Source organism: Carcharhinus amblyrhynchos, chromosome 4, assembly GCF_965287045.1.
Source record: "Carcharhinus amblyrhynchos chromosome 4, sCarAmb.v2.hapA, whole genome shotgun sequence".
NCBI lineage: Eukaryota > Metazoa > Chordata > Chondrichthyes > Carcharhiniformes > Carcharhinidae > Carcharhinus > Carcharhinus amblyrhynchos.
Genome location: NC_137327.1, coordinates 70,079,314 through 70,106,265, shown reverse-complemented (window position 1 = coordinate 70,106,265; position 26,952 = coordinate 70,079,314). Strand labels below are relative to the sequence as shown.

Here is a 26,952-nt window from a genome sequence, read left to right as displayed (position 1 = left end):
CCGGGGAGACAATTCTTGTTACAAGAACTGCGTGACTCTCATCCAGTTCAAAGTAGAATGAAAGCAGACTTTCATGGTCAAACACCAATGGTGTAAATCATTTCCTTGTTACTGTGTTCATGAAGAGAATTATCTCGTTGCACAGTCTGTGAGAAATGGGGTGGGCTACTTAAAAAAACCAACATCTCGAATATCTTTTTACACCCAGACAAACACTACGTCATATATCATATGAAAACACAGAAATGGATGAGAAGTATTTCCAGGAATATATTCACTAAATATGGAAATTTGTAGAGTAGAATTTCAGTGTGGAGAGTCTGCAGAAGGATCTAGATAGGCTGGGCGAATGGGCCAGGAAATGGCAAATGGAATTTAATGTTGGCAAGTGTGAGGTGGTCCACTTTGGTAGGAAGAATGGTAGGAAGGACTATTACTTACGTGGCGAAAAACTGCAGCAGGCGACGGTGCAGAGGGACCTCGGGGTCCTTGTGCATGAGTCGCAAAAACCCAGCCTGCAGGTGCAGCAGGTGGTCAGGAAGGCGAATGGGATGCTGGCCTTCATAGCGAGGGGGATTGAATATAAAAGTAGGGAGGTCTTGCTGCAGCTGTATAGGGCATTGGTGAGGCCGCAGCTGGAGTACTGTGTGCAGTTTTGGGCGCCGCACCTGCGCAAGGATATTTTGGCCTTGGAGGGAGTGCAGAGGAGGTTTACTAGGCTGATACCGGAGTTGAGGGGGTTGAGCTATGAGGAGAGGCTGAATAAACTAGGCTTGTACTCGTTAGAGTTTAGAAGAATGAGGGGAGATCTCATTGAGACGTATAAGATGATGAATGGGATGGATAGGATAGAGGTGGAAAGACTCTTCCCGCTCAAAAAAGACAGTAGGACTAGGGGGCACAGCCTCAAGATAAAGGGGGGGCAGTTCAGAACGGAGTTGAGGAGGAACTTCTTCACTCAAAGGGTGGTGAATCTCTGGAATTCTCTGCCCGTTGAAGTGGTGGAGGCTGCCTCGCTAAATATTTTTAAGAAGCGGGTTGATGGGTTTTTGATAAGAGAGGGGATTAAGGGTTATGGGGAGAGGGCGGGAAAGTGGAACTGAACCACAACAGATCAGCCATGATCTTATTGAATGGCGGGGCAGGCTCGAAGGGCCAGATGGCCTACTCCTGCTCCTATTTCTTATGTTCTTATGTTCTTATATGTTCTTATGTTAGACTCCTTTGTTATAACAGCTACAGCATTGACTCACTGGATTGATGTTTGAACATAATAAGAACATAAGAAATAGGAGCAGGAGTAGGCCATCTAGCCCTTCGAGCCTGCCCCGCCATTCAATAAGATCATGGCTGATCTGTCGTGGCTCAGTTCCACATTCCCGCCCTCTCCCCATAACCCTTAATCCCCTCCCTTATCAAAAACCCATCAACCCACGTCTTAAAAATATTTAGCGAGGTAGCCTCCACCACTTCAACGGGCAGAGAATTCCAGAGATTCACCACCCTTTGAGTGAAGAAGTTCCTCCTCAACTCCGTTCTAAACCGCCCCCCCTTTATCTTGAGGCTGTGCCCTCTAGTCCTACTGTCCTTTCTGAGCGGGAAGAGTCTCTCCACCTCTATCCTATCCATCCCATTCATCATCTTATACGTCTCAATGAGAACTCCCCTCATTCTTCTAAACTCTAACGAGTACAAGCCTAGTTTATTCAGCCTCTCCTCATAGCTCAACACCCTCAACTCCGGCATCAGCCTAGTAAACCTCCTCTGCACTCCCTCCAAGGCCAAAATATCCTTGCGTAAGTACGGCGCCCAAAACTGCACACAGTACTCCAGCTGCGGCCTCACCAATGCCCTATACAGCTGCAGCAAGACCTCCCTACTTTTATATTCAATCCCCCTCGCTATGAAGGCCAGCATCCCATTCGCCTTCCTGACCACCTGCTGCAACTGCAAGCTGGGTTTTTGCGACTCATGCACAAGGACCCCGAGGTCCCTCTGCACCATCGCCTGCTGCAGTTTTTTGCCACGTAAGTAATAATCCTTCCTACCATTATTCCTACCAAAGTGGACCACCTCGCACTTGCCAACACTAAATTCCATTTGCCAGTTCCTGGCCAATTCGCCTAGCCTATCTAGATCCTTCTGTAGACTCTCCACACCCTCCGCACAATTTGCCGTTCCACCAATCTTGGTGTCATCAGCAAATTTCGACACCATACACTCAGTTCCCTCCTCCAGATCATCTATATAAATGGTAAATAGCTGAGGCCCCAGCACCGACCCCTGGGGCACTCCACTAGTCTCCAACCGCCAATCCGAATAGCACCCATTGACCCCCACTCTCTGCCTCCTATATGACAACCAGTCCTCTATCCACGCTAACACCCTACCCCCAACTCCATGCCCCCTGACCTTCTGCAATAACCTCTTGTGAGGTACCTTGTCAAACGCCTTCTGAAAATCCAGAAAGACCACATCCACCGGCTCTCCTCTATCCACCGCCCTAGACACATCCTCATAGAACTCCAGTAAATTTGTCAGACATGACTTCCCCTTAACGAAACCATGCTGCGTCTGCTCTATCAAGCAATTCCCCTCAAGATGCCTCGCTATTTCCTCCTTGATGACGGATTCTAACATTTTACCTACAACAGATGTTAAACTAACCGGCCTATAATTCCCTGCCTTTTGCCTGGCACCCTTCTTAAACAACGGCGTAACATTAGCCATTTTCCAATCTTCCGGCACTTCCCCGGAATCCAGCGACGTCTGGAAAATGACCACCAAGGCATCCACTATCACCTCCGCCATTTCTTTCAGAACCCTCGGATGCATTCCATCCGGTCCTGGCGACTTGTCCACAATCAGCCCCTCCAGTCTGTCGAGCACCGCCTCTCTAGTAACAGTAATGTCATTAAGACCCTTCAGTCCTACCACCTTTCCATCTCTAACACCTGGCAAATTATTCACGTCCTCCTCCGTGAAGACCGAAACAAAAAAGTTATTCAAGACCTCAGCCATATCCCCATCCCCTACCACTAAGTCCCCCTTCTCATCCTCTAAGGGACCAACGTTCACCCTAGCCAGCCTCTTCCTTTTTATATATTTATAAAAACTCTTGCTATCCTTTTTTATATTAAGCGCTAGCCCAGCTTCATAGTTTCTCCTACCCTTCTTTATCAACTTCTTCGTCAATCTTTGTTGACATTTAAACCTCTCCCAATCCTCTTCTCGCCCACTACTCTAAACGCCTCCACTTTTAATTTAACACTTTCCTTCACCTCCTTCGTTATCCACGGCTTATTACCTCTCCTCCTACAGTCCTTTTTGACCATCGGAATAAATTTCTGCTGAGCACCAAGAAAGATCTCCTTAAAGATCCTCCACTGCTCCTCAGCAGACCTACCTTCCAACGCGCTCCCCCAGTCCACATTCGCCAATTCTTCTCTCATCCTACTGTAATCCCCTCTGTTCAAACAAAGGACGCGTGTCCGGGAACCCACTTTCTCCTCCTCCATCTGCACCAGAAACTCCACCATACAATGATCACTCTCCCCAAGAGGATCTTTCACTGCAAGGTCCCTAATTCTACCCGCCTCATTACATAACACCAGATCCAAGATAGCCGACGAGGGAGCGAGCTCCAACACACACTGTTCAAGGAAACTATCCCGGCAGCATTCCAAGAACTCCTCCTCGAGCCCACCGCGTCCAACAAGGGTTGACCAATCAATGTGCAGATTGAAATCCCCCATAACTACGGCCGTCCCATTCCTGCACGCCGCACTTATTTGCGCGTTAACAGCCCGCCCCACCTCCAGATCATTATTCGGGGGCCTATAGACGACACCCACCAGCGTCTTCCTCCCTTTGCTGTTCCTAATCTCTACCCATAACGATTCCACTTTCTGCTCTTTGTCTCCAATATCATCCCTTGCTACCACTCTGATGCTATCCTTAATCAGCAGAGCTACGCCGCCCCCTTTTTCCTCCCGCCTATCCTTCCTAAACACTTGATACCCCTGGACATTCAGCTCCCAGTCCCTGTCACCTTGCAGCCACGTCTCTGTAATGGCCACCAGATCATATCCATTTGTGCCGATCTGCGCCACCAGCTCATTCACTTTATTCCGAATGCTTCGTGCATTCAGATAAAGTGCCTTCATCCCAGCCTTCACCTGGACCCTATTTGCTGTAATGCCACCAACCATACTCAGGCCCCCTACTCCCTCTTTTATTGGGACATCCTCGGCCTCTACCCTTACCTGTACCGTCTCCTTAACTTTAGACCCCGTAATGTCACCTACCCTCGCACCCTCCCCCCACCTAATTAGTTTAAAGCCCTGTCTACAGTCCTCTTTACATGATTCGCCAGGACTCTGGTCCCAGCACGGTTCAGACCCACCCCATCCCGCCCGAACAGGTCCCACCTACCCCAATACTGATGCCAATGCCCCATAAATTCAAACCCATTCCTCCCACACCAATCCCTGAGCCACCCATTCACTTCCTTAATCCTGTCAACCCTACGCCCGTCTGCACTCGGTTCAGGCAGTAGTCCAGAGATAACCACCTTGTCAGTTCTACTTTTTAATTCCATTCCCAGCTTTTCATACTCCCTCCCCAGATCCTCAGTTTGCATTTTGCCTACGCCGTTGGCACCCACATGCACAACAACGACCGGATTCTCACCCTCCCACTCCAGGTTCCACTGCAGACCAGATGCGACATCCCGGACCCGAGCACCAGGCAGACAACACACCCTTCTGTGCACTTTGTCATTGTGACAAAGGACAGTGTCAATACCCTTCACCCCACTATCCCCAATCACTACTACGTTCCTTTTCACCTTCTCTTTGCCTATGTCCTGCTGCATCACTGTACCGTGTGCAGTTTGCTCACTGACCTCACCTCCCTCGTCCTCGTCCACACTGGAAGCAAGAACCTCAAATCTGTTATGCAGATTGAGAGGCTGAGGCCTCCGCTCCCCACCCCCCTTCCTCCTCTCCCCACCCCCCTTCCTCCTCTCCCCACCCCCCTTCCTCCTCTCAGCAGCCCCCTCTTGTTCCTGACCCTTAGAGTTAGCCAGTCCAGGGGGGGTGGATGTCACTTGCACCCCATTGACAATGGCACCCTCTGTCCCCCTGATGAGCCTCAGTGTCTGTAGCTCAGAGGCCAGCTCATCTACCTTGAGCTGGAGCTCCTCCAGCAACCTGCACTTACTGCAGACATGGTCACTGGGAAGGACCCTGGGGTCCACCAGCTCCCACATCATACAGAAACAACACATCACATGCCCCTCCATTATTCACTGTAGTAGTATTGAAAATTTCCACACGAACTTACCCGGCCCTTTTTCTCCCCAGCCCTTTTGATCTTAATCCCTAATAACTCACTCTGCTTCCCACTCACTCCGCTGCCCGCTTTCTACACCAGGCCTCCTTTTAAACCTGGCGCTGATTTAAAGCCTGCTGGGCCACAACTCCCTTCTAACCACTCCCTCAGAATTCTTAAAGCGGTAAATACAAAAAGCCCGCAAAAATGCTTTTAAATGATTTAAACAGTTCTACAAGGTACAAAGTGTTTTAAACTTATTTAAACAGGTTTTTAACAGGTAATTTCTTATCTCTCTCTCTGCTCCTTCACTGGTCTGCTCCAGCAAACAATGGAAGGCTTCACCATGTGACCACCTGATAATTAAAGCCTGCTGGGCCACAACTCCCTTCTAACCACTCCCTCAGAATTCTTAAAGCGGTAAATACAAAAAGCCCACAAAAATGCTTTTAAATGATTTAAACAGTTCTACAAGGTACAAAGTGCTTTAAACTTATTTAAACATGTTTTTAGCAGATTATTTTCATCTATTCCATATGCAGCCTTCACCACTTTGTGCATTCTCTGTAAGATCATCCAATGCAACACACAACAGTTTAAACAGTTCTACAAGGTACAAAGTGCTTTAAACTTATTTAAACAGGTTTTTAGCAGATTATTTTCATCTATTCCATATGCAGCCTTCACCACTTTGTGCATTCTCTGTAAGATCATCCAATGCAACACACAACAGCTGGTAGGTCATAAGATATGATGATCCTGGTCTAAAGATGGAACCAATGACTGGAATGGAATGAAGGGCAGGATCAGCTGCTGAAATGGAATCATCAATGAGACCCCTCTCCATTTTCCCAAGTCAAACTCTGGTTATTTTTCCCAAAAGGGGAGTTTTCACCACAGCCTTCAGTTCTTCCATAGATTTCCCTGCCTTATTGACCAGTTTTCGAAGACAGACATCATCCAGACTCAGAATTTACAGAAATTATCCCTTCAATCAGGATCCCAATCTCACAAATGAGGGAGACTCGAGGGACTGGCACTGCTCCCAATATTTTGCAAATTGTTGCCAACATCCAGACTTGTTTCTTTAACTCTTCCCTTTTCTTCTCTACAATTTCCAAGGTTACATTTGGAAGGGCCAGTATGTACACGTTTTTCTCTACATTCAGGAGATCATTTTCAAAAGCTTTATTTAACAGATTAAAATCATACAAATTCAGATCAAAGTTTGATATCAGGAAAACATAGGGTGATAAAATGCTAACATTTTCCAACTTGATGACCCAGTCATTCCTGAGCTTTTCCAGTTCTTCCTCTTCATTAAATTTCTTCCTTTCCCTTCTCAATGATTCAAGTTCATTAACAATTTTAGATAGAATGAAGTAGAAATTATTCCCCAGCCGTTTAATTTCTTTGGCAATCTCTTTACATCATTTTCTGTGAACTGACACTGTTGAGATGATGATGAAGAAATCATATTTTTGAAAGTTCATTTCACTCAGGTATTTATCCACTAGGAATTTTGTCATTCCCATTCCTGACAGATCTCAGAACACTGGGCATGTTGGGATGTTTCTATGCGATTGGTTCCATTGTGGTTTTTATGGTTCCAGTTTTAGCTATTCCCTCATCATCGTTCATAAGGCCTCTCATCGCATTGATGAAGGTGGATTTCCCTATGCCTGTTTCTCCTGACACTGCGGTGTTAAACTCTCTATTATCTAATTCACTGCATTAGTGGTGTAACTGCCTCCAGCACATTCATTCTAAAAGAGTTCTTCAGATTATTAAGTTCTTCCAGGCTGGAGTGGGATCAGCTCAAAACCAAGCCATTTCTCATTGAAAGAAAAGATTTTAATATGATGTTTTGTAATGCATAAAAATTACTTGAATTGATTGACTACATATTCACATCCTCACAATATCCCCACAGAGTTCATAAAACCGTATGAACTAAGAGTAGGATTAGGCTATTTGGCCCATCAAGCCTACTCCACTATTTAATAACGTCATGGTTGATCTGCTAGTAATATCAAATCTACATCCAATTCACCTCTGATAATCTTTCACCCCATTGCTTGTCAAGAATCTATCCACATCTCCCTTACCACTATGCCACTGTAATGGCACAGTGGCACAGTGTTTAACACTGCTGTCTCACAGAGCCAGTGACCTGGGCTTGGATTACTGCGTGGACTGTGCACATTCCCCCTGTGTCTGTGTGGGTTTCCTCTGTGTGCTCCAGTTTCCTCCCACAGTCTGAAAGGTGTGCTGGTTACATGCATTGGCCATGCTAAATTCTCCCTCCATGTACCCAAACAGGTGCTGGAGTGTGGCAACTTGGAGAGTTTCATAGTAGCTTCATTTCAGATGAACGTAAGCCTACTTCTGACACTAATAAATAAACTTTAAACTTAAAAATATTCATTCTCTGCTTCAGAAAGAGGAAAGAACATTTTTGCCTCATCTCTGTTTTATATTGGTGATCCTTAATTTTAAAACTGTCACCCCTGGTTCTAGATCCTACCACAAGGGAAAATCTCCTCTCCACATCCACACACCGTCAAGATCCCTCAGGATCTTACATGTTTCAATCAAGTCACCTCTTATTCTTCTGAACTCAAGCAGATACAAACCTAGCCTGTCTAACCTTTCCTCACAAGACAACTGACACATTCCAGCTATGAGTCTATTAAATCTCTGAACTGCTTCCAGTGAATTTATATCCTTCCTTAAGCAAGATGACAAATACTGCACATAATACTCCAAATGAGATCTCACAAGTGCTGTGTATAATTGAAGCATAATTCCCAATTTTTGTATTCAATTCCCTTCACAATAAATTATATCTCCAATTTACTTTCCTAATCACTTGCTATACCTGCATGCTAGCCTTTTGTGATTCATGCAGTAGAATACCCAGATTCCTCTAACCTCAGAGTTCTGCAATCTCTGACCATAATATGTTGCTTTTGTTCCTCAAAAATTGACAATTTCACATTTTCCAACATTATACTCCATTTATCAGGACTTTGCTCACTCACTTAACCTATCTACATTTTTTTATGCCCTCTTCAAAATTAAACAAATTTGGCAACCATCCCATCCATTCCTTTATCCAAGTTATTTATATAAATTGTAAACAGTTGTGGTTCCAGCACGATCCCTGTGGCACACGACTCATTAATCTTGCCAATCTGAGAAAGATCCATTTATGCCTGTTCTCAGCACCCTGTTAGCTAGCCAATCTTCATTCCATGCCAATATGCTACCCCCCCATAACATAGATTCACTACAGTACAGAATAAAACCATTCAGCCCATCAAGCCTATGCCAACACAATCCCACCCAGGCCCTATCCCCGTAACCCCAAGCATTTACCCTGCAAAACCCGCTGACACCAAGGGACAATTTAGCATGGCCAATCAACCTCACCTGCACATCTTTGGACTGTGGGAAGAAACCGGAGCACCCCGAGGAAACCCACGCAGATACGGGGAGAATGTGCAAACTCCACACTGTCACCCATGGCTGCAGTTGAACCTGGGCCTCTGGCACTATGACACAGCAGTGCTAACCACTGTGCCATTTTTTTTCACAGCTATCAATTTCATTTATTTTCCAGGAGATTGCAAAATGGAAGGGCTAAGGAAGACAAAAAGAGAGTCCCTTTCCTTGCATTAAGATAATATTTCTACTCATCAGCTGTGATTTTGCTACATTAACACTCTGTACCACTAGCAACTCTGTTATAAAGTAACACTCCTTTTAACATTAATAAAAGCACTATCATTTTCCCTCTGACAGGTGCTAAGCTAACTGATCTTAGCATAGGGAAGAGGTTTCAAGTTTTTAACTCAATCACAGTAAAGAAATAGTGATATATTTCCAGTAAGTAGTCTCACAACACCAAGTTAAAGTCCAATTTTTTCCTGCTTTCTGTCTCACTCCCTTTTTAGAGTTGTATTTGCTATCTTCCAACCTAACGGATCTTCCCTGAATCTCAGGAGTTCATATCTTTTAAACCACGAATCACTTATGTAGCAAGTACTGTTGATAATGAGTGGACAATAGAGGTCAGGGTTAGTTGGATATTTGGGATTGGAATAAGAAGGATATCATAGTAGAAGGACTTTCAGGTGAGTTGAAGATCAGGGTCAAGGAGACATTAGACTGGGGGTTTGGGTGAGTTGGATATTGGGGTCAGGAGACAATTTGAATATGGGTGATTGGGCAAGTTTTCATATCAGGATTCAATGAGACAGATGAGTAGCAGCATCACTAACAGGGATTGGAAGTTGTGCATCTGGAGTGGGGGCGTGAGTTGGGAGACGGCAGCACAGTGGGATTGTTCGGAGTCAGAGGACAAGGCTAATGCTCCAGAGGTATTAGTTCATATTGTAGTTGGGGAATTTAATTTTAATTAGCTAATAAATCTGAAATAAAATGAAAAGTTTGTCTCATTAATAATGAACATGTAACTCGTATAATCCTATCAGGTTCATTAAAGTTGCAGAAGGGAGGAAAGCTGCACTCCTTGTCTGATCTGGCTTATCTGTGATAGCATTGGATCTTAACTGTCCTCTGAAATGGTCTAACAAGCCTCTCAGCTGTATCACACTGCCACAAAGAAGTCATGTAATAATACTAACACCTGGGGGCGTGTGCTAAAATGGGAGGAACTGTCCTGCAAACTCGTCAAAGCAATAACTTGATATACCTTACAAAGTCCCAGCTACCACCATCACCTTCCCACAGAATCCTCAACATTGATTCTGAACCCCTGCATTCTCATGGTATCAGTTGTTTTTTACATTCATTCATAGGACGTGGGTATTGCTGGCTAGACCAGCATTTATTGCCCATAATTTATTGCCCTTTAGTATATGCTAATGAATTACCTTCACTGCATTCCATGTGGTGTCGGTACAGAACAGGGAGGGGATTTCAAGTTTTTAACTCAATCACAGTAAAGGAATAGTGATATATTTCCAGTAAGTAGTTTCACAACACCAGGTTAAAATCCAATAGGTTTATTTGGTAGCACAAGCTTTCAGGGCATTGCCCCTTCATTAGGTGAGTCCTGAAACATCATGATATGTTTCCAAGTCAGGATGGTGAGGAGCCAGGTAGTGGTGTTCCCACGTGTCTATTGCCCTTATCCTTCTAGATGGGAGTGGTTTTGGGTTTGGAAGGTGTTGTCTAAGGAGTTTGGTTGAGTTCCTGCAGTGCATCGTGTAAACGGTACACATGGGTGCCATTGTACATTGGTGGTGGAGGGAGTGAATGTTTGTGGATGGGGTAGGAATCAAATGGACTGCTTTGTCCTGGTTGGTGTCAAGAGTATTGTTGGAGTTGTACTCATCCAGGCAAGTTGAGAGTGTCCTACATACTCCTGACTTATGCCTTGTAGATGGTGGACGGGCTTTGGGAAATTAGGATGTAAATTACTTGCCACATGATTCTTCGCTTTTGACCCGTTCTAATAGCCACAGCATTTATATAGGTATTCCAGTTCAATTTCTGGTCAATGGTAAGCCCCAAGGTGTTGCTAGTGGGGGATTCAGCAATGGTAATGCCATGGATGTCAAGGGGCAATGGTTAGATTCTCTCTTTTTGGACAGAATTGCTTTGCATTTGTGAGGTGCGAATGTTACTTGTCACTTCCTATCGCTCCATAAATGCTGTGCCAGCAGTAATTCAGAGATTCAAAGGTTATTAAACACCAAATAGTCTCCTGTAGAGGCCACTGTAGAGATTCTCTGATTTTATTTCCTTCTCTTTCTTAACTCCCATTTCACTCCCAATTTCAAACTTAATACAGGAACATTCCCACATCAGTATTCTGAACAACCCCACTGTTTTAACCAGTAGATTATTCCGCATTGATTGCTTCAGACCCTAGGATAGGATTGTGACTTTGTGGTTGTGTAAAATGGATGGTAGTGAGGCCACAGCCTGTTTTACATCTCCCCAGATTTTAATTCACATTGGAGTCAATGGGGAAAGACGCAAAACGGGTGATAGCGAATCAGCAGCTTCCTGATTTCACATCTGAACAGCCAGGATCTGATTTTCAGATTCTAACTCCTTGGGTGAGATTTTCTGGCTGTGCACACCCCAAGTCTGAAATTCCTGCCCCAGGTCAATGGAACTTTAAATGGTCCATTGAATTTTCAGTCTTGCTACTATGATTTCCATGGCAAGCGGGAGGAAAATTCCGCCCCTTGTTTTGGATTCTCTCAACAGGTTTCTTTGTTTCTACCTAATTAAATTCCTTTATCATTTTAAACATGACAAGCAGATGCCCCTTTTAGCTTTCAAATTTAAGAAATGCATAGCATTATGATGTAACGTGTCTTCATAATTTAACACATTAAACGCTGATACAGTTTTATTGTTTCAATGCTGTGCGCCAAATGAGTCTGGTCAACTTCACTGTTGAATTCCCCCCCATTGAGATAAAGACCCAAAATCCATCAGCCTTTTTAATTCTGTTTTCTAACTGTGCTTTTTGAGATTTGATATGTAAACATCTAAATCCCTCTGCTCCATCATAGCTCCTGGTCTCTCACCATCTGCGTCATTTCATATAACAAGTGTGTGATTTCACATTTGCCCAGCTTGAATTCCATTTCACATAGATTTTCCCACTCATAAGACCTTTACCCAAGTTATTTATATAAGAAATAGGAACAGGAGTAGGTCACAAGCCCTTCAAGTCCGCTCTGCCATTTAATAAAATCATGGCTGATCAAACACTGAATCCACTTTCCTGCCTTCTTTCTGTAACTCTTAATTCCCCTACTGATTAGACTCATCCTGCACATTTCATAGGATAAAGAATTCCAAGAGTTCACCGCTCTTTGAGAAAAGAAGTTCTTCTTTAAATCCATCTTAAATGAGCACCCCCTTATTTTGCCTCTTGTAACTCTCTGTTGCTATTCAATTTTTATGTCAAACTGGAGGCTCATGAGATTATGAAAACAGTTTTCTTAATTGTTGTTCCATTTCAGTGTTTCTTAATGGAAAGTCTGTTCTCTTCATAAGTCAACACATTAATCTAGTGATGCTGCTATCTTTGGCGAAAAACACGCACCATCTTTAATCGGCGATGTAATACTCTAGCTATAGGATTCCACTTTCATATGGATTATCCAATAAGAGTTATGGATGGAATCTGTCAGGGGGAATCTCAAAGGATGAGTGAGCGTTCACCCAAAAGCATGATCATGAATTCACTTTTATTTCCTCATCACATTCTACCATAAGAATATGATTCAGATTTATTCTGCTGAGCAGACAGAATCCTTTATTTACCGTAATTGCCTGTAGAATGAGGAAGATAAGAATTATTTTTAAGGAGCTTAACACATCTTAGATCGCTAAGAATCCAATGAAATTGTACTTGAATCTTTTCTTAGCTCTTGGTGTCGAACGGAGATGTGTAGGTTCACTCCTGTAGGAGATGGTCATGCTCATGTAATGCAGTGGGGCAGGTAATTTAAGTGGGAGGCCAAAACTGGGAATCGTGACCCATCTTCCCGGGTTGTTTTTTCTGATGTAATCAGCCTTGCTCTGGGGAATGGTGTGAGGCTGATTACAATATCCATAGCCTCATTTCAGTCTACTTAACAAACCTGGGGTAGTATCATCCAGTCGCCCTTATGTTTCTAACACTGCCAGTAGAAATCCACACCAGCAACCTGACCAGGTGTGATGGCCTCACTGGTGCAACCAGAGGCCATTGAGGACACCAAGGAGGTTGGGGGCAAGGGGAGAAGTGCATCTTTGGCAGTATCAGCCCAGCAGTGCTAGCCTAGTACCCTGGCACTGCCAGCCTGTGTCAAGGGAGTGGGGCCTCATGATGGCAGGGCCAGATGGGGGCAAAGCCAGACTGGAAAGAGGTAGGAGGGGAGGGTAGGAGGGAACTGTGCATGGGGTGGGGCAGCAATCAGAGGCTGTGGCCCCAGCCATCAGAGGTCTGGGCCAGCGATCAGGAGGCCAGCCATTGGAAGGTTGGGGGGCGGTGGGGAGGGGGGGGGGGGGTGGGGTGTGGTGGGGGTCAGCGCCAGTGAAAGACATGCTTTGGGTAGTCTGGAGATGAGTTAGTCACTGCCCTTGTAACTGCAACATTTATATAACAAGTCTAGTTAAGGTTTTGGTCAGTACTAACCCTCAAATTATTGATGAAAATAGATGGTAATTCTGTTAAATGTCAAGGGGAGAAGATTAGATTCCCTATAACTGGAGATTGTCTTTATCTGGCATTTGTGTGATGTGAATATTACTTTCCACTTATCTACCCAAGCCTGAATATTGTCCAGATCTTGCTACGGACATGGATTGCTTCAGTACTTGAACAGTCATGAATGATACAGAGTGCTCTGCATCCGTCAGTGAACATGTCCAATTCTGGTGCCATTATAATGGCAGTGGCTCATTAATGAAACAGCTGAAATGGCAGAGTAGGACACTACTCTGAAGAATTCTTGCAGTGATGTCCTGGTGGTGGCACAGTGGTTAGCACTGATGCCTCACAGCGCCAGGGTTCGATTCCCAGCTTGGGTCACTGTCTGTCCGGAGTCTGAACGTTCTCCTTGTATCTGCGTGGGTTTCCTCTGGGTGCTCCAGTTTCCTCTCACAGTCTGAAAGACGTGCTAGTTAGGTGTACTGGCAATGCTAAATTCTCCCTCAGTGTACCTGAACAAGCACCGGAGTGTGGCAACTAGGGAATTTTCACAGTAATTTCATTACAGTGTTAATGTCAGCCTACGAATGACACTAATAAGAAAACTTAAATTGGGGCTGAGATGATTGACCTTCAACAACCAAACTCCAATCAGTGAAGATTTTGCCCCCCGTTTCCCATTAATGTCAAACTTACGAAGGAACATTGATGCCATAATTGGTTAAAGCTGTCATGATGCCCAGAACAATTACTCTTACCTTAGCACTGGAGTTCAGCTCTTTTGTTCATCTTTGGATCATGGCTGTAATGAGATCAGTGGCTCTGGCAAAACCCAAACTGAGTGTCAGTGAACAGGCATTGCTGTGTAAGTGCTGCTTGATAGCACTGTCAACAGCACCTTCCATGACTTTTCTGATGATTGAGAGTAGACTGATGGAATGGTAACTGACCTAATTGAACTTGCTTTGCTTTTTGTGGATGAAACATAGCTGGACAATTTTCCACTTTGTCACGTTGTAGCTGTACTGGAACAGCTTGGATAATGTTGGAGCTGATTGCAGTTAAGTCCTGGAGCACCATTCTTCAATACAGATAAGATGTCGTCAGGGCCCATGACGTCTTCTGTGTCCAGTACATTCAGCCACTTCTTGATATCATGTGGAGTGAATTGAATTGACTGAGGACTGGCTACCTCTTATGAAATCAATGTATTGTCCAGGTCTGGTCAAGAGGGTTCAGTGACTAGTTAGACACAATAACATACAACTGTTTGGGATGTTCCATGCTGTGCCAATGTGCGAGTTCTTCAGAGATGAGAACACATCTCTGAACAGGCACAGATGTCTGTAATCATCTCCCTGGAGATCTCTTCTGGATCTTGATCACCTGATGTACATGGTTTTCCTGTTCCTCTCCCCTTTCCCATAACCTCCTGCTGTTCACGGTTCCACCTTTCCTGCAGGAAATGTTACCCCTCATCTCATTGGGACAAAATCTCTCAGTCCTGTCCCATTGCCAGCTGCAGCTTTCCTTTACCCTGTTCACTGCCGTCCTGTGACTGGCATTCTTGCCATTTCATTTTCTGTTTCCATGGGTCGAAGGGATGATGGCTCCAGTCAATGTTGGTGTACACGCTACCAGCCATGTGTGCAGTGCCAAGGGTATCCATAATCTTTGCAAATTCTTTGTCCTTTGCCCCACTGAACTTTCGGAGCTAGGAAAATATTCCTGAAGCAGCTGTCTCCCCATTTCACACCCATCTAATTTAATCTGATTAGGAGCCGACAGCTCCATGCGTCCTTCCAAAATTCCACACTCCCCTACCCCCAAGAGCTTCTCAATAACTTCTGTTTTAATTTGCCTCAGTGGGGAAGTGGAAAAGATTGCTGTATCCTGCAGCCATCCCAGCAAGTAAAACTTTGAAAAAGTCAGCAAGATTTGCTAGGGTCAGTGAAATATATAAACGCTAACACTATTAACACACAATCCGAAACCAATAAACAACATACTGAGAAAGAACGTCTGATAGTCCTTGCCTAAATCTACCTGATCCTTTCATAATCCTTACATATATGAGATGTTTTAGAATATAAATCAAGGGGATCACTAGAACAAATTTGCATTTATCAACCTCGTCTCTGAATTAATTGTTAGAAGTATAGCTGTTTCTTTACAACGCCTAAATTCCTCAATTTAAAAATGATTGGTCCTGAAAGCAATGTACGTCCTAGCACAAATGCTAATATCTTCCTGATAGGCTCCTTGATACTGATCACAGCTATGCCAAGGACAGGCACCCTCACCATGAAGGGCACATCAGAACCACTGTATAAACATCATGAAGTGGATCTGCTGGGGCGAGACATGGTACAATTTTCTCACTAAGACAACCAAATGGTTCCCCAAAAGTCCTTTACAGGGCCCATAGTAAAATCTTTGTTTTTTAATTTTAATTCTCTTTGAAGTCCAGGCGTCAAGCCTGCTTTGGTGAATGTCAAGCTGATTATTAATATACACACATTGACTACCTATCGAAGACTCAGTTGAGACAGTGGTAGGAGTACACCAAAACAGTGATGGATTTTCAAAGCAATGTTTACAAATTGAATAGCTATTTTCTTGTCATTCTTTATATCTCAGTCATAGTCAGGTGTTGCACACAGTTAGAATCTTCTGCAGAATCAGGCTTGTTTCTGTACCTTTCCCCTCTGTGTTGTTCCAAGTATGGGCCCCAATCAGGAGCTGATGTGCAAGCGGCAGAGACTTTCTGTGAAAATTGAAGTGAAATGTTTAACAATTTTTGTCTGATTTTTAGCCACCGTTAACTTCCAACTAGAAAATAATCCTGATTTCAGTAACAGTTTGTTCCAACAAGGGAGTCATAGTGAAATTAGAGGGAGGTTTAGATGATCCCACTACTTACGAAGGGAAGAAACTTTACTCAGGGAGAGAGATCCAGATAGATTAGTTTGGAGGGTTTAAATGAATTTGGCAGTCACCCTGAATCAAAAATCAGCAAAGAAAGTAGAATTAGATCAGAGAGATAAAAACAGTAGTGAAGTTAGAAATATTCCCAAAATTGCAGAGAGCAAATTGAGCAATCACAAAATCGAGTGACAGAGGAAGTAATAAATTACGCCAATGTCAATGTTCACAATGTAACTAATAAGATTGTTGAGCTGCAGGGATCAATTGTTACATAAGATCATGACAAATGGGCAGAATTCTCTCATCAAGGACTAAGCTCCATGGTGGGGGTGTTGATGGGGAGTGTTCCCACTGGGAAGGATCTTGGGAATTTGTGCAGTATTGCACGATCTCAACCTTATAAATTATTCAGTCAGGGGTATCACACTGTTGGATGGGACAGATGACCCACTCTCCATGGCCATGTTACAGCACCATTTTGAAAAGACACCCTGACGCAACTGAGCCACGATTGAGAAAAGATGGACCTCCTGAAAAGAAAGATGGGCCTCCAGGAACATTCCCAATGTAGGAAATGGACCTTCTTGAAGATACTGAAGATGAAGAATCCACCTGATAGATTCTCCCCCAACCCACTGCTGCATGTTCCAGGATTCACAGTTGCTGGAAGCCTCGATCCCAAATTCTGCCCCAAGATTTCTTCTGTTAAGTACCGATATGTAGGTGCAATGTTGATCCAGACGTATTCTGCACTGGCATTATTTCCCACTGGCAATACAGATAATTGGGCATGGGGATGGCTGACAGAGGAAATTCGAGACAGGCCTTCATTGACATTAGCAATATGCAAATTGGTTTCAATGCAAGTCTATGGTGGGAATTGTGACCCACCGTGGGCGGTGGGAGCAGAAGATGCTGCCATCATTTTATGCCAACGTGAAATGGATTTTTGGACCTCCCATCACATTGACCCTCTCTGCCCACCATTAAAACCATGGCGGGGTGCATGGGAGAATTTCACCTATTGTTGTGTAACAGAGGTCTAGCTCAAACAAGGCCAATCAAGTAGACATTGAATAGTCAGGAAAGATAAATCAGGAAGAACAGAAAGGGAAGGCGGGAGCAGCAGCGTGAATTAGAGCAACGTTACTGTTCCGAATTGATCAGATATTCTACACGATCCTGGGATAAATCTTTCTGAGTTAAGGAACACATGGAGTTGTTATATTGCTGAGAATTTTAATTTAAAGTCACGTTTCTTAGTTAGAACATTCTAAAAATTGTTCAACAAAATTAGAACAGTAGTATTATGTGACCATAATTTTCCTAATATAGATCAGCAAAAGAATAGGGAAGAGAAAGACAAGAATTTCTAAAGCGTACTCAGGAGTTTTGCCATCATTGTGTCTCTAGTCCAACCCAGGAATAAAGATGCAATGGATTTGGTTCAGAAAAAGTAACCGATCAATTGTTTTAAGATAAAACAGCTAACAGTGACCATAACATAGCTTGGTTGGTTGTAATTATGGAAAGGCACCAGAAAATATTAGAGTTAGTAATGCTCAATGAAGGAAGAAACAGTGATTTAAGGGACCAGACACAGATCGATTGAAAAAGGTGATTGCAGAGCAAAGCAGTAATGGAGAAATAGGGGCATTTGGGCAGCACGGTGGCACAGTGGTTAGCGCTGCTGCCTCACAGCACCAGAATTCAATTCCCGACTTGGATGACTGTTTATGAGGAGTCAGCACATTCTCCCCGTCTTTGCATGGGTTTCTCCTGGTGCACTGACCATGCATTGACCATGTCCTGGATAAATCCCATCCGGTCCAGGAACTTATCTATTTTCATACTTTCCAGAATTGCTAACACCTTCTCTTTATGAACCTCAATCCCATCTAGTCTAATAGCCTGTATCTCAGTATTCTTCTCGACAACATTGTCTTTTTCCTGTATGAATACTGACGAAAAATATTCATTTAGCGCCTTTCCTGTCTCATCGGACTCCACGCACAACTTCCTGCTACTGTCCTTGACTGGCCCTAATCTTACCCTAGTCATTCTTTTATTCTTGACATACCTATAGAAAGCTTTAGGGTTTTCCTTGATCCTACCTGCCAAAGATTTCTCATGTCCCCTCCTGGCTCTTCTTAGGAAGGACTATTACTTAAATGGCGAAAAACTGCAGCAGGCGACGGTGCAGAGGGACCTCGGGGTCCTTGTGCATGAGTCGCAAAAACCCAGCCTGCAGGTGCAGCAGGTGGTCAGGAAGGAGAATAGGATGCTGGCCTTCATAGCGAGGGGGATTGAATATAAAAGTAGGGAGGTCTTGCTGCGGCTGTATAGGGCATTGGTGAGGCCGCAGCTGGAGTACTGTGTGCAGTTTTGGTCGCCGTACTTACGCAAGGATATTTTGGCCTTGGAGGGAGTGCAGAGGAGGTTTACTCGGCTGATGCTGGAGTTGAGGGGGTTGAGCTATGAGGAGAGGCTGAATAAATTAGGCTTGTACTCGTTAGAGTTTAGAAGAATGAGGGGAGATCTCATTGAGACATATAAGATGATGAATGGGATGGATAGGATAGAGGTGGAGAGACTCTTTCCGCTCAGAAAGGATAGTAGGACTAGGGGGCACAGCCTCAAGATAAAGGGGGGGCGGTTTAGAACGGAGTTGAGGAGGAACTTCTTCACTCAAAGGGTGGTGAATCTCTGGAATTCTCTGCCCGTTGAAGCGGTGGAGGCTACCTCGCTGAATATTTTTAAGACGCGGGTTGATGGGTTTTTGATAAGCGAGGGGATTAAGGGTTATGGGGAGAGGGCGGGAATGTGGAACTGAGCCACGACAGATCAGCCATGATCTTATTGAATGGTGGGGCAGGCTCGAAGGGCTAGATGGCCTACTCCTGCTCCTATTTCTTATGTTCTTATGTTCTTTAGGTCCTTCCTGGCTAACTTGGAACTCTCAAGTGCCCTAACTGAGTCTTCACGTCTCATCTTGACATATGTTTCCTTCTTCCTCTTCACAAGACATTCAACATCTTTAGTAAACCACGGTTTCCTTGCTCGATCACTTTCTTCCTGCCTGACCGGTACATACTTATCAAGTACACGCAGTAGCTGTTCCTTGAACAAGCTCCACATTTCAATAGTGCCCATTCCCTGCAGTTTCCTTCCACATTCTATGCATCCTAAATCTCACCTAATTGCATCATAATTTCCTTTCCCCCAGCTATAACTCTTGCCCTGCAGTATATACCTATCCCTTTCCATCGTTAATGTAAACATAACCGAATTGTGGTCACTATTACCAAAGTGTTCACCTACCTCCAAATCGAACGCCTGGCCTGGTTCATTACCCAGTTCCAAATCCAATGTGGCCTCGCCTCTTGTTGGCCTATCTACATACTGTGTCATGAAACCCTCCTGCACAGGTTGGACATAAACTGACCTATCTAAAATACTCAAAGTATAGCTTTTTTATATGCAGAATCTAGCATTACAATCATAGCTAGGGTGTAGAAAAAGCTCAGAGAACAAGAGTAAAAGATAGATTTAGAGGTTACGCTGGAAACAGCTTGAAAGAAGTCACTCCGCTCCAGCACATATAACATTGATAACTAAACCTCTATTTCGTAGAATCTTTAATGCAATTAAGCATTGCAAGGCGCTTCAGAGAAGCCTTATCAAACAGAATATGATACCGGGATTTTCTAGCCATGCATACCCTCAGACCAGAAATTCCCACCTGAGGTCAATGGACCTTTACATGGTGATTCTCCTGTCCCACCTGGGTGAACATTCCACCCAGAGTCACATGGGCCATTAGTTTTCTCAGGCTGAGACTTCTGCTTCTATCTCGGAGGAAATCCAATCTCTGGGATCTGCTAGTCAATCAAATGGGACTGGTGGCCATTGTGGTATTGCAACCAATCTCCATCAAAGAGTCTTCCTACAACTGGAAAATAGGGTGATAAAGGTCACATGGAAGGAGGGGTGGGGGACAGGGGTTTCACTGGGTCAATCTGAAAGGACATAGCGAAAAAGTGGGATGGCTGTCAACAGGAAGACAGAGAAACTACAATTAAGGGAGCGTGGATTGGCATGTACCATGTTGGGGGCACCTCCATTGGGTATAGAATGGACTCCACCCCACCCACAGCATGCAGCAAGTTGCCAAGGGCTGCCTCACCAACATGGATTGGATAGTCATCTCACTGCTGGTTAAGTATCAGCCACAGGAGGGCGCCCTGAAGTGGACATTACTTGCATGTTAAAGAAATCAATTGACCCCTGACTGGTTGGGTTACTTGATGCCTCTTCCAACCTTGATAAAATACCAGTGGAGGAGGACAGGTAACAGGCATGGTGGACCAGCCATGTCACCCAGTTTTATGCACCCTTCTGCCTGCCAGTCCACTCCCAGAGAGCAGATGAAGCTCTGGCCATTAGCTTGTGAACTGATGTAGGAGTGAAGTCAGGTGATGTTAAAGCTTTTTCTAATGATAAGGCATAAACATATGGTCAGAAGTTCATCTCAGTGCCAAAAGATAGTGAAGTTGCAGGCAGACTAGTTTAAGCTCAAACAGTTGCCAGGAAGAAGGATAAAGTGGGATCTTGTAGATCAGCCTGCTGCCTGACCAGAAATTCCACACCCAAAGTCAATGAATCTTTTTCTGGCCCATCAAATTTTCCATTCTACCCTCAACAATTCCTATAGTGGGTGAGATGGAAAATTTAGGCCATCAAGTCTGCTACTGGAAAACAGAGAATGGAGCTGGGACCAAAGACATTGCTTATACTTAACTGGAGGAAATTTCCATTCATTCGTGGGATGAGGGTGTCACTGGCTGAACAAGCACTTATTGCCCATCCCTGAGGACATTTAAGAGTTAACCACATTGTTGTGGATCTAGAATCACATGTGGGCCAGACCAGGTAATGGTGGAAGTTAACCAGATGGGTTTTTATGACAATCAGCAATGGTTTATGATCATCATTAGACTTTTAATTCTAAACTGTTCTTGAATTCAGATTTCACCATCTCCTGTGGTGGCATTTGAACCTGGGTTCCCGAGCCTTACCCTGGGTCTCTGGATTACTCATCCAGTGACAATACCACTATGCTTTACTTTTCAGTTATTGAAAAGGCTGATGAGTTAAATCCAGCTGTCATCAGCAAACTTATGAAAACAACACAATGCTTTTGGAATTGTGGCATAGTGGTTAGCTGCCTCACAGCGCCAGGGATCTGGGTTACATTCTGGCCTCGAGTCACCACTAACTGTGGGGACTTTGCACGTGCTCCCGTGTCGATGTGCATTTCCTCTGAGTGCTCTGGTTTCCTCCCACAGTCCAAAAATGTGCAGATTAGGTTGACTGGCCAAGCTAAATTGCCCCTTAATGTTAGGGGGTTTAGCAGGGGAAATATGTGGGGTTACAGGGATAGGGTCTGGGTGGGATTTTTGACAATGCTTAATGGGCCGAATGGCCTCTTTCTGCACCGTAGGGATTCTATGATTAAGTAGCAGCATACAGATGAAATATAGGAAAGCTCCGAGGTTAAATCATAGGGAAAACTCCCTGCACTCTTGGACAGACATTTTTAACATCAACTGTGCGTAAACTAGCCCATAAATGATTCATAAATTCTGTTTTGATTTTGTAGATATCTGCAGTTTATCACTCATGTTTCTATACTCATTCTTGTAGCATGCTTTTAAGGACAGCGACATTTTGGTTAGCAGGTGAGCGTGAGTTAGAACTGCACCCAATGACAATCAAAAAGCCAATTTAAATTAATTAAGGAGCAGTTGACTGGGATTTTATGTTGCCTATTTGCCTTTATGGTTGGTGGGCAATCCGATTGGCTTTTTTGTTTAAGCTGAAACCTCGACCCGATGCAGGATGAAAGGTCAGGGCTTGAATAAAATGAACATATCTGTGGACTGAGGTTTGTGCATGATAGTTCTGTCCAGTCATTCCTGGCACAGCTATTCTGCTGCTATTTATAGTTTACACGTCAGCAGCTCCTTCAGACAGCCCTACAGTGGCTGCCCCCTGGGGCAGCACATTGGAAGTGCAGCCCACATGATCCCTTTCTCCCATTTACCCTTATTCCACCCTCCCTGGCAGCACTCAGCTGTTCACAGAGCATGTTTCACACTATGTGTATAGAACATTACAGCGCAGTACAGGCCCTTTGGCCCTTGATGTTGCGCTGACCTATGAAACAAATCTAAAGCCCACCTAACCTACACTATTCCAATGTCATCCACATGCTTATCCAATGGCCTTTAAATGCCCTTAATGTTGATGACTCCATACTATTGCAGAAAGGTAATAATAATTATTATGGCACAGTAATTAGCTAGTCAGTATAATATTGTGTTAACAATGTGATTCCTAGCACCAGTGGATTTCACAAATATTTCTATCTGTGCTGACTTCAGGTATAAAATTCAAGCCATGGACTACATTGGAAAACCAGTTCAGAATCAGGTGAAACTTCCATATTCATTGACTAAATGCCATTTCAATTACAGCCTGCAGAATCCATAGACCACTTCATCAACAGATTCAGAGTAAAGGGTACATACTGGGATTTTTCAAACAGAGCTAGGAAACAGAGTTTAGACAAGCCCAAAATGTACAGTATCAAAGACCTAGTCAAGGATAAGAACATAAGAAATAGGAGCAGGAATAGGCCATCTAGCCCCTTGAGCCTGCCCCGCTATTCAGTAAGATCATGGATGAATGTAAGCATGAGTGATCTTACAGTCTGATGAAGTTTACAGGGCCAATGTATAAGCCCATCTGTTGACCCAGTTACTAAAACCCTAGCAAGAAATTTGGAAGGATCAGCACCAGGCATACCTAAAAATGGGATGTTAATTTGGTGGAACTACAACAAAGGACTACTTCTGTGCAAAACAGCATAAGCAGCAATTAATAGACAGAGCTAAATGATTCTACAACCAATTGATCAGATCCAAGCTCTGAAGACCTTCCACAGCTCGTCATGAATAGTGGTGCACAATTAAACAACTCACTGGAGGAGGAGGCTCCATAAATATCCTCATCCTCAATGATGGAGGGACCCAGCACATCAGTGCAAAAGATAGAACTGAAGCATTCGCAACAATCTTCAGTTATAAGTGTTGAGTGGCTATCCATCTTGGTCTCTTCTGGAGATCCCCAGCATCACAAATGTCAGTCTTTACAATTCGATTCACTCCATGTGATATCAAGAAATTGCTGAAGATACTGGATGCGGCAAAAGGTATTGACTCTGGAAATATTCCAGCACTGGAACTGAAGGTTTGCGCTCCAGAACTTCCAGCAACCTTAGCCAAGCTGTTCCAGTACAGACACAATACTGGTATCAACGCCGGCAATGTGGAAAATTGCCCAGGCATGTCCTAGACACAAGAAACAGGACAGATCCAACCTGGTCAATCACTGCCTTATCAGTCTATTCTCCATCATCAGTAAAGTGATAGAAGGATGGTTCAAGCGGCACTTACTCAGCAATAACCTACTCATAGATGCTCAGTTTGGATTCCACCAGTGTCATTCAGCTCCTGACATCATTATATCCTTGGTTTAAACATTGTCAAAAGAGCTGAATGCCAGAGGTGAGAGTGACTGTCGTTGGCAGTCATTTTCAAGGCAGCATTTAGTATAGCATCAAGAGTCCTAGCAAAACTGGAGTTAATGGGAATCAGGGGGAAAACTCTCCAATGGTTGGAGTCATACCTGGCACAAAGGAAGATAGTGGTGGTAGTTGGAGGTCAATTACCTCAGCTCCAGGACATCATTGCAGCAGTCCCTCAGAGTAGTGTCCTGGGCCCAACTCTCTTCAGCTGCTTCATCAATGATTTTCCTTCCATCATTAGGTCAGCAGTAGGGATGTGCACTGATGTTCAGCACCATTTGCGACTCCTCAGATATTGAAGCAGTTCATGTCTAAATGCAGCAAGACCTAGAGAATATGCAGGCTGAGCTGACAAGTGACAAGTAACATATAAGATGATGAATGGGATGGATAGGATAGAGGTGGAGAGACTCTTCCCGCTCAGAAAGGACAGTAGGACTAGGGGGCACAGCCTCAAGATAAAGGGGGGGCGGTTTAGAACGGAGTTGAGGAGGAACTTCTTCACTCAAAGGGTGGTGAATCTCTGGAATTCTCTGCCCGTTGAAGTGGTGGAGGCTGCCTCGCTAAATATTTTTAAGACGCGGGTTGATGGGTTCTTGATAAGCGAGGGGATTAAGGGTTATGGGGAGAGGGTGGGAATGTGGAACTGAGCCACGATAGATCAGCCATGATCTTATTGAATGGCGGGGCAGGCTCGAAGGGCTAGATGGCCTACTCCTGCTCCTATTTCTTATGTTCTTATGTAAGTAATATTTGTGTCACTCAGGTGCCAGGCAATATTGATCTTCAATGAGAGGGGATCTAACCTTAATATTCAATGCCCTTAATATTCAATGCCATGACCATCACTGAATCCCTTACTATCAACATCCTGGAGGTTACCATTGACCAGAAATTGAACAGGACTGGCTAAGTAAATATTGTGGCTACCAGAGCAGGTCAAAGGCCAGGATTTCTGCAGTGAGTAACTTATCTCCTGACTCCACAAAGCCTGTTCAAAATGTATAAGGCAGAAGTGTAATGGAATAATCTCCACTTGCCTGGATAAGCATAAGCGCAGCTCAAAGAACACTCAAAGGGCAACACGGTGGCACAATGGTTAACACTGCTGCCTCACAGTGCCAGGGATTTGGGTTCAATTCCAGCCTTGGGTGTCTCTCACTGTGGAGTTTGCAGAATCTCTCCATGTCCATGTAGGTTTCTTCTGGGTTTCATCCCATAGTCCAAAGATGTGTAGGTTTCACATGGATTAGCTATATGAAATTGTCCTTTAGTTTTCCAGGATGTATAGGTTAAAGGAGTTAGTGGGGTAAATATGTGGGGTTATGGGAATAGAACATAGATAGGATGCTCTGTTAGAGAGTCGGTGCAAGCTTAATGGGCCAAATGGCCTCTTTCTGTGCTGTAGATAAGCTTGACACCATCCAGGACAAAGCAGTCCACTTGATTACTATCCCTTCAACAAACATTTAATCTCTCCTCCTCTGATGCATAGTGTCAGCCGTGTGCACCATCTACAAGATGCATTGCAGCAATTCAGTAAGCTTTCTTAGACTGCACCTTCCAAACCCATGACCACTGTCATCTAGAAGGATTGGAACAACAGGTACTTAGGAATTCCACCACCTGGAAATTCCGCTCCAAGTCACTCACTAGCCTGATTTGAAAATATATCACCGTTCCTTCACTGTCGCTGGGTAAACATCCTGGAAATCTCTCTCTAACAGCACTGTACACCTCAGCAATTCGAGAAGGCAGCTCACCACTATCTTCTGAAGGGCAACTGGGGAATGGCAAGAAAGCCAGTGACACCCACATCCCATAAACTAATTTTTAAAAAAGTTATATATAAAAGGTACAACAGTGAGAGACAGCCGAGGAAGAAACAAACTCATTTCTGATCCTCAACAATTGCATCAAGGACAAGATCCAAGAATGACGATGACACAGATCATTCTGAGAAATTAAAGAAGATTCCATACAAGCTTACCATTACTCGATCTGGGCATTTACGTTTTAGTTTCATAGATGCATTGATTGTATGAACAAAGGTAATGGTAACTAAACATGCACATGTAATATAAATAACTATACTTCTTTGCAAGAGGGAAACGTATCTTTATGAAGGAAGATGGTGTACTATGCCTTCAAGGGATATCAGCATGACACTGCTGGTAGGGAATTGTGTCACGTCTTAGATTCACTTTTGCTTCTGAGCAGAACAGCTCTGTCATTAAGGTTTCCAAACTTTCCACCTTGGTATAAATGTGCCTTGTATTAATAACTGAGTCTGCAATGTGTTTCCACAATCCCTTATGAGCAATTGGTGCTTACACATCACTCATCATCAACCATTTTACCTTTCCTGAAGATTTGATTCCTTTCGATAACGCTGTCCCAACAATGAACCAGGCCAGAAGCAGACAGAGGGCTAGATACCAGACTATTTCCCCAGTCTCTTCCATTGAACTGCTCCGGTATAAAGCCACTTTACTAAATAAAATGTCAACAGAAATACTCATACAAGAATATGGTTCATTATACACATGCATTATTAGTTACAAGTACCAAAGTATTTAGTTAAATAGATATGGGGATTTGAATAATATTCAATTTAACAGAATCAGTTTTACTTTTAAAAGTGAATTTTTGGCAAGTATGGAGAATAATTTTTATATCCTTCAGCGTTTATCCACTTATTTTTATTGGTTGTTCTTAAAATGCAAAACAGTGAGTGCTGGTGAGATTCTCTGGAGAGCTGATTTCATTTGAAGGATTTTCTGACAGCGCTTCACCAACTGCCTTACATTGCACTGTTAAAACTACCTATGTTAGTCACTGTATCTCC

At 43.9% G+C, this 26,952-nt stretch overlaps 1 protein-coding gene, 1 long non-coding RNA gene and 1 pseudogene across 2 annotated transcripts in view; 1 reads left to right on the top strand and 2 right to left on the bottom strand.

Annotated features, from left to right (window-relative positions):
• The window catches only part of LOC145342101 (uncharacterized), a 162,948-nt gene that overhangs the window by 56,576 nt on the left and 79,420 nt on the right, over positions 1-26,952 (top strand). The window lies entirely within an intron of this gene.
• On the bottom strand, positions 5,996-7,518 carry LOC145341719 (interferon-inducible GTPase 5-like; annotated as a pseudogene).
• The window catches only part of LOC145342618 (sodium- and chloride-dependent neutral and basic amino acid transporter B(0+)-like), a 40,134-nt gene continuing 39,575 nt past the window's right edge, over positions 26,394-26,952 (bottom strand). Inside the window, exon 6 of the mRNA XM_080188163.1 lies at positions 26,394-26,597. Coding sequence (XP_080044289.1) covers positions 26,435-26,597 — 163 coding nt within the window. The 3' untranslated portion in view covers positions 26,394-26,434. The remainder of the gene's footprint in view (positions 26,598-26,952) is intronic.